At 37.0% G+C, this 9,413-nt stretch overlaps 1 protein-coding gene across 1 annotated transcript; it reads left to right on the top strand.

The window, feature by feature from the left end:
• The first annotated feature begins 466 nt into the window (after nucleotides 1–466).
• LOC126595474 (MADS-box transcription factor PHERES 2-like) lies at nucleotides 467–1,786 on the top strand. Its single transcript, XM_050261756.1, has one exon. The coding sequence runs from the start codon at nucleotides 467–469 to the stop codon at nucleotides 1,784–1,786; it is 1,320 nt and encodes a 439-aa protein (XP_050117713.1).
• The last annotated feature ends 7,627 nt before the right edge of the window (nucleotides 1,787–9,413 follow it).

Below are 9,413 nucleotides of genomic sequence, written 5' to 3'. Positions count from 1 at the left end.
AGATATTCTAATTAAAGTTTTTTAAACATTATTACAGGTTGTGTACAACATTACTAAAACCTAGATGAGATATTTTAATTAAAGTTTCTCAAATATTCGAAGAGTAACACAAATGTAAAATTAAACTAGAACTCGGTACGTCGAGCTATGCACGCTGTGATTAAAAAAAAAATATCGTACGGAATCGTGTGCATAAATGCTTGCATACTGAAAAGGAAATACTCTTCTTTTTAAGAGTATATACAAACATTAAAAGTGATTTGATAACTTACCATCTCACCCCTTTCGCAAATTAAATCCTCATAACTAATTACCACAACTTCAAAGATGCATTTTTTAATTTCATTCCATATAAACATTGCACCCATAATGTGTTTGTGGATGATGAGAGTCGTATCACTGTTTTTGAAGTATCTATTTATACCCTTAGGTGGGAGGAGTGTAGAGCATTAGACTATCATCAACCATGACTAGAAATAAGGTCAAGCTTGCATGGATAGTGAATGATAATGCTAGAAAATCTAGCTTTAAAAAGAGAAATGCATGCTTGGTGAAGAAAATGAGTGAACTAACCACCTTATGCGACATCAGTGCCTTTGTCATTGTTTATGGCGAAGACGGTGAGGAGTCAACTGTGTGGCCGGATCGCATGGTGGTGGAACAATTGATTGCAAGGTTTCAAAACATAGCAGATCTGGAGCGGTGGAAGAAAATGATGAACCAAGAGACTTACCTGAAGGACAGGGCAACCAAAATGCAAGAGCAAATCAGAAAGATTATGAAAAAGAACAATGAGCTGAACACAAGTAATGTCTTGCGCCAAATTATTCAAAAAGGTAAGCCCCTGCTTGAATTTGATGATAATGTTCTAACTGGCGTGGTTTTTTCTTTAGAAGAGAGGATGAAAGAAATCCGAAAACGTATCGATTATTTTGAGCAGGCGAATCCTAATCATTCTCCAAGTACTCCTTCACAATGGGGTGGAGATCAGTCTGAAATGATAAGCCAAATTGGAAGTGATTTTCCCGAGTCTTTGTTTATGTACAAAGACCTGGGAAAGCAAATTCAGAACAATTATGGTCCTACTGTTAGTGTTAGGAGTGACATCGCGATACCACCTATCTCGCTCTTTGGTAATTTTACTATTGCAAATGACATGGGGATGCCTCTTTGGAACTTGGGAGGCAATTGTGATGGAAGTGATTTAGGGTTGCCTAAGAAAATAAGGAGTGTTGAAGGTCCTGGAAGTGGCGTTGGGGATGACATGGGGGTCCATAGTGGATTCTTCAAATATCAAAACTATGTTGGAAGTGACAACAAATATGGAAATTTTAAGGAGAGTCGTCCTTTTTGGGACTGGGGAGTCGGTGGGGATGGAAGCGATAAAGGGTTGACTTCGATGAATTCTGAAGGCATGGATGGTGGAACTGGGATGGAGCTAGAGGTTTTTCCTAGTTATGCGACTAAAGTTGCAGGTATTACTAGTAATGTGGGATGTGATCTAGGGCTCGATATGACGTCTTACAATGAGGATACTGGATTTCGTATTGGGGACGACAAGGCTGGATCAAACAATGGAGTATTTGGGCATTTGCCACGTCAATTCAACATTGGAGTCCGTACGGAAAGTCATAAAGATCTGCCTTCTGCATGTTTTGGAGGTAATGGTGCTGGAAGTGATGTAAGGCTACTTCCAGGACTATTTGCAGGTAGCAACGCTGGGAGTGATGTTGGGCATCCTTACAATGTTAGCGAAAGTTGGCAGTTTCCCTTCTCTTCACCTTGAATTGCAGTGCTTTTCTACATTGTTGTTCGATATCTTCAATTAGCATATGCAGGAGTTTATCTTTAATTCATGTAATAAATGTCAAGTGGGAGGAGCTCTTTTTTTTTCTGTGGTCAATTGTCCTCCTTTTAGGAGGTTTTTATGCCAAGGGTTTATTTTACAGAGGTCCAAGCTTGCTCAATCTTCTTTTTCTTCCGTTGTCTCTCTTTGTAATCTGCTGCTTATTGAATGAATTTTAGAACTTCAATAGAACAAATTGATAAATCATTGTACATTGCTTGACAGTTATGGTTTAATTGTAGCAATCATCCCTAAACTTATACCTCTAGTTCAATTTTAGTCCTTGAACTCTCATATTAGTTTCTTTAGGCCTCAAAGTTAACAATGTGTTGCACCTTTGGTCATTTTCACTTACATCATATTTCCTCTATTAAATCTAGGAGTATATTAGGAGCTTCAAAAACTTAAAAAAACCAACAGAAGAAACTAAAACACAAATGAACATTTATAGATAACATTTTAAACGTAAAACAAAAAGAAATTGAACTACAAAATACAAAATAAAAATAGTTGGACTTTTGCAACCTATAAATATTAGGCAATGCGATTTCAAAGTTGGTAGGAGGTCAAATTGTGGTTGGACAAAAACAATTAATAAATCAAATATTGAACTACAGAAAAAAATATTCCTATGTATTCAATTTTTTTTTTACACAAAAAAACTTTGATTTTTTTTTTTTCTTTTTTCTTTCTCATTTCTCATTTTAAATTCATTTTTAGTGATGTAGATGGAGTTCCTAATATATGTCACATCCCGGCCCGGGCCCCCACCACATCCCTAGCTCGACTAGGCCATAGCACGATATCATGATATTGTCCGCTTTGGACCCCGATCACGCCCTCACGGTTTTGTTTCTGGGAACTCACACGAGAACTTCCCAATGGGTCACCTATCATGAGATTGCTCTCGCGCAAACTCGCTTAACTTCGGAGTTCCAATGGAACCTGAAGCCAGTGAGCTCCCGAAAGGCCTCATGCTAGGTAGAGATGAGAATATACATATAAGGCTTACAGGATCCTCACCCCTGAGCGATGTGGGATCTTACAATATACCCCTAAATTTAATGGAAGAATAGGTAGCGTTAGTGAAAAGGATCAATAGTATAACGCGTTGTTAACACTACTACATTTAACAATTATCACAATGAAACACCAACCGTCGCGCAAAGAAGAATTTCGTCGCCTAAAATAATGCACGACGAAACGGTATAGTACCATTTGACCTGAAATAATGAAACCTTCATAGCTAAATGGTAGCTTAAGGTGACTATAATCAACAAGATTGTTTGACTTGGAAGATTTAATGTAGTCTTGGTTTCTATTAATTCGAAGATTGCTAGCTATAACTAAACGGTGATTCAATGTTTGGACATAATATGGGTTTCTGAAACCATTATCAAGATAGTCTTGATAATATATATCTAAGGCTAGGAATCACAAGACTTGTAAGTTGTAGAGATCCATCCATCATGAATCTTAGCAAGCTAGTGGGAGCTATAAGCACCTTATGAGAGAGATCAAATCGTTTGATTCCTCATAAGATGTAAATGAATCTTTTGTTCACTAGGTTTACAAAAGATTAGTGGGAGTTAATCATATTCCTAAATTTTAACATATATATGATATATTAATTTTAGGAATTCTTCTTCGTTAAAATTATGACTTTAAACATTCTATAATGATAGAATGTATATGGGAGACATAGTCTATATACATGGGACGGAAATCTATAATGATAGATTTCAATATATAATTGGATCATATCAATCCCTAATGATAGACAAAGGAAGCTAGGAAGTTTCTCATATGATGATAAACTTCAATCAGAATGACAATTCTAGTGGGACTAGGAAGTTGCTCTTCTCAAAGGGAACGTACCATTTGACTCCCAAAGAAATAATGCGTAAATAGAATCCTTTATGCACATGCAGAAAGGTCATTTATGTATTTCATATTGTATGAAAAACATTGGTATGAGTTGTGCCAAGATCGGTACAAGACGATATTAGTGCAATCCCAGGATCAGAACCATGGCAATTGTCAAGTGCGTCCTTAAATATTTAAGAAATACTAAAGGATAGATTCCACGGGAATGAGTAGGAATTAGAGTAATGCAATGGAAGAGTAAATGTATTAGATTATGAATCTAATATCGTATGCATCATTGGATGTCACTTCATTATGAAAGAAGAGGTAATTGGATATTTCTTTATTATGACTAAAGAGATATTTGGATGGAAATGTTAAAAGTAATGACTTTAATGTGTTCCATCTTGCAAAATGTATCGCCATATACAAGCTTACAACATTGTTGTTTGGATGGGAAAGTTCATTTATGAACTCTCCATTTTGATTCCAAACCAGAAAGTGTCTCTAATGTGCCGACACTACGACACTAATGGGGCGATAGCTCAAGCTAGGGAATCAAGGTCTCATGAAGATCCGAACTCAGATGAGAGACTTAACCACATGATTGAGAATCATGTATAATGGTGACGTTGTTATTCTCAAGGTTGCTTATGTGGATAACATATAGATGTCCATTGTCTAGGCCTACTACTCAACCGTTTTTGAAATAATTCAGAAGAGCTATCATCACTGATGACCAAGCTGATTGGCTCTAATGCAAATGGGAGATTGTTGGAAATGTGCCCTAAAGCCAATCATATGATGATACTTTATGAACATTGCTCATGTTAAACTAATCTAGTTTAGTATAAAGGGCAAAGATTATTGTTTAAAGCCGTCTCATATAAATGTTATGTGCTTAAACAATAAGTCCAAGGAATATGCAATTGGGAGAATGTGATCTAAAGAAGTTAGATTCATGAGACCATGCTCTTTCATATACATATCCTAAACGTTCCTGATCATAAGATTGCCAATTGAGCATTGATAGTCCGTTAAGATTAGTACGTGCTATGTCTTCTGTTAGGGAGAGTGACTGGTCTCGAGTCATTGGTGTGACTGACACCAAGACAAGTATGTAGGTGCTCAATAAAGAATGAGTCCATTGAATGCGATCAACAATGAGTTCTCATACTCATGTCACATGAGAACTTATGGTTGGGATAATTCAAAGTAGTCATTTGACCTGAGGCATCATAATTGTCTTGTGGTTAGGTCCTTGATCTTTGACTATGTCAAAGTGACTCCGTCAGAGGGTATCCATGACATGGTTAGGGTTAAGCCAGTTAGCCATGGAGGCAAGTGAATGTGCAACAAGAGTATCTGGCCAGAGTATGAATGAGATTTAGGAAGTCATTCCAAATCACATTCAAGGTAATCATATAAGTAAATGAATCACATTGGATAGTAGATATGAATAAACTATCAAACCAAACAATGTGGTCAAGAGTATTGTATTAGAGAAAGACCGTATTGCATTGGAATCCTAAACTGAATAGGTTCTTCACCTCTACTAGGTGTCTCTCATGGTTTGTGGAAGCCCTAAAGGTGTATAATCACTAAAGGGAGAATTGAAAGTAAGTTTCAATTCACAATCGATTTGAAGAGTTCTAATCGCCCACTGTCTCGCTAAAAGGAACCTAATGGATCGCACACCGTGTAAGGTAATGATTGAAGGATATAACGAAGATGAGTAAGGACAATTAAATAGTTTAATTGTATATGGCAAGGATTAATTAAAAGTTAATTAATCTAGAATGAAAGGTTCGTTTTAGGCCTTAAGTTAATTTTGGGTTTCGGGATGCAAAAGGGTTTTGGTCCACAAGGCACATAAGGTTTAAGTTGTCTAACAACTAAAACAAAATGGGCAATTAACCCACTAAAAATAGGGAGGCCGGCCATGCTTAGAGAGGGAGTGGGGTTTGGACTTATTACAAGTTTGCCACTCTATTGAAGGTAGGTATAAGTGTGACTTTATAGCCTTTTCTTCATTAGGGTTTTCTTGAGGAAAATGGAGAGAACAAAAGCTCTCCTTTTTCTCTCTAGGAGGCCGGCCACCGTGGGGGAATTTACTAGTATCTAATTCTTCCATGGTCACTCATCTTCTTCCTTAGCCATCCTTGGTGTCGAAACTTAGAGGTCTCCAACTTTGGGGACTTTTGGAGAACCCAATTCTTCCATCCATATCCAAGAAGACATGGAGCCAAGAAGAAAAGTTACTCCATCCAAATCCATGGAGCCAAGGAGCAATGTGACAAAAGAAAGAAGGCCATCACATGGGTGATTAACCTTTGCTAAGCAAAGAGGTGCTTCAAAGGTATAAAGTTTCTCAACTCATTTTGTTTTGAGTTGAGTCTTGGTTCACCATAACTACTAGGCTTTGAATTTCATGGGTTAAGTTTTGTTTTTGAGTGCATACAAGCATGATTCCGCCTTTTAATTGTTAATAACATGCATAGATGTTGCTCAAATGAACTTGTTTTCACAAATATTTCCTTCAAGATCTACGTGGCACAAGGCCAGAGTGACGAAATGATACTTCGTTGCATAAAGTTTAGAGGGATGAAGTTTTCTTATAACAAGATTTGTAACCACGAAGTCCTGTCATTGTGCTAAATTATTGGGGACGAAAAGAATTGTTGGAGCATAAGTAAGTACATTAGAACGGATAAGGATTATACCCTCAAAAGTAGCCTTCTATCCTGAGATTGCCAAGAATCCTTATCGATACGAACATTCAGCAATTAAAACCTGGAGGGTGCAAAACAGAAGATGTGAGTGGGTAAGAAACCATAATTATCTTTGTAATAACACTTCTTTGTAAAACCGTATAACCTCTGAGAATTCACCATGTATAAGTATGATATCAAATGTACGCTAACATTAAATCTAGAAGTATACCACAATACAGCAGCTCAATAGCAATATAAATGATCATGTGTTTAATAATCCATACTAGTACATAAGTCAAAGTCACCTATGGTGACCTATATGACTACAACCATATCTCATCAATCAATGCTAACTCATAAGTTTGAGTCACCTTTTGTGACCTGTACGACTTATCCATATCTCATCACATATGCTAGCTCATAAGTCGGAGTCCCCTCTTGTGACCTGTACGACTGAATCTATATCTTATCACATATTCTAGCTCATAAGTCGGAGTCACCTCTTGCGACTTGTATGACTGAATCTATATCTCATCACATATGCTAGCTTATAAGTCAGAGTCACCTCTTGCGACCTGTATGACTGAATCTATAGCTCAATAAGTATACCTGCACATGAGTCGGAACCACCTAAAGTCGTCTGTACGACAAGACTGGTTGTAAATAAATACGCTCAAGTGCTACGATCATGTGAAGACTGTGAGAATAATCGCAGGTCACTTATGAGTCGGAACCACCTAAAGTGGTCTGTACGATAGGATTGTGCACCTACCTTGGATCCAAGGTGAGCGTAAGGTGCAGGAGGTGAACATCACTTGAAGGACTGTGTCCTGGCCACGGGCGGGAGCACTAACACCGGGGTGCAAGTTTATGACCTCTCAATGCATTTTAACATAACATGTACGATTCATGGGCAACTCGTACGACAGTGTCAAAGTTGCTTAAAACATTATATAGTCATGCCATAACTCCATCATTTCAACTAATACCATAAACTCACCTGAACTTACCTGAATCTCCTGTGTTCACCTTTGCACTTCAAGCGTTCACAATAATTATGTGTAGTTAATATACATATAGATAAACCATGATGCAATCTAATACTCAACCATGTTATAGCATTTTCAATTATATACATACACATATATATATATATGTATATATATATAATGTCATAAAAATGCATAAGTTGTAATGCCCTACTCCTGAACTATTTATTTTCAGGAATAACTGTCGGTGATAAGCCCAACTAGACACTAGTTTAATTAACTATCACTAATTACATTCCCGTACTTCAAATCCTTGATTCTTCACACATTGATTTATGACTAGCATTTAACCACTAATTCATAAGGTTAAATCTCACATTTTCCACCAATGTCCCTCACATTACTCAATCCCCTAAACAAGGCTATTGTCTCAATTATTTAGTCTCATTTATTGTATGGCTGCATCTAATGTCTCGTTAGACTGCCTACGTATCCTAAATAGGGATCAAGCCATTCGTAGTTCACAATAATTACTTCCAAACATTCACAGTAATTGTAAGCAATAATCAATTTATAAACGTTTATGGATTTATCAATCATATATATATATATAATATATATACGATAGAAAGGAAAAGACTCACTCACCTGGAGTTTATGCTACAACTCCCTAGCATACACATAGAGGCGTCATGAACGATCAGCGCCTAGAACAATTATCAAATCACATCTCAGAATTCTTATCTATAGAATACATAATTTACATAAAACACACCCCTAAGATTTGATCCGGAATATCCGCATTATGGATTTCCTATCCGTTACTTCCAAAGATCCACATTATGCTTCTAGAACAACATCCTAAAATTTCATTATGATCCAACGGTCGAATCTCCGCCAATTTCCAAAAACCAAGTGGCGGTCAACATTTTATTTTATGAACTTACAAATCCAATTCGGGAAGATCCATGCGTTGGATTCTTGATCCGTAAGTTTCTATGGTCCTTAAATATTATGTACTATAATGTATTAAAGTTTGGTGACGATCCAATGGTCTGATCGTCGATTTACATTTTACCAAGTAGCGTATCGTAAGGGATTTAGGTTCAAACGATCAACCTACATTATACAATTACCAAAAATGAACTTAAGGCATCTAATGTTGGAAATGTGCCCTAAAACCAATCATATGATGATACTTTACGGACATTTCACAAAGTTAAACTAAGGTAGTTTAAATATAAAGGGCAAAGATTATTGTTTGAGCCGTCTCATATAAATGTTATATGCTTAAACGATAAGTCCAAGGAATATGTGATTGGGAGAATGCAATCTAAAGAAGTTAGATTCATGAGACCATTCTTTCGTAGACACATCCTAAACGTTCCTGATCATAGGATTGCCAATTGGGCATTGACAGTCCGTTAAGATCAGTACGTGCTGTGTCTTCTCTCAGGGAGAGTGACTAGTCTCGAGTCATTGGTGTGTATGACATCAAGACAAGTACGTAGGTGCTCAATAGAGAATGAGTTCACTGAACACGATCAACGAAGAGTTCTCATATTCATGTCACATGAGAACTCATGGTTGGGATAATGCAAAGTAGTCCTTTGACCTGAGGCATCACAGTTGTCTTGTGGTTAAGTCCTTGATCATTGATTATGTCAAAGTCACCCCATCCGCGGGTGTCCACGGCATCGTTGGGGTTAAGCCACTTAGCCATGGAGGCAATTGAATGCGCAACAAGGGATCTCTAACCTTCAAACCGTTTGGGGGAGAATACTCTATGATATGATTGAAAATCTCTGATCAGAGTATGAATGAGATTTAGGAAGGCGTTCCAAATCACATTCAAGGTAATCATATAAGTTAACGAATCACATTGGATAGTAGACATGAATAAACTATCAAACCAAACAATGTGGTCAAGAGTATTGTATTAGAGAAATACCGTATTGCATTTGTAATCCTAAACTGAATAGGTTCTCCACCTCTTCT

Source organism: Malus sylvestris, chromosome 13, assembly GCF_916048215.2.
Source record: "Malus sylvestris chromosome 13, drMalSylv7.2, whole genome shotgun sequence".
Taxonomy (NCBI): domain Eukaryota; kingdom Viridiplantae; phylum Streptophyta; class Magnoliopsida; order Rosales; family Rosaceae; genus Malus; species Malus sylvestris.
Note: the sequence above shows the minus strand (reverse complement) of the source record. Positions and strands in the feature narration are given on the sequence as shown.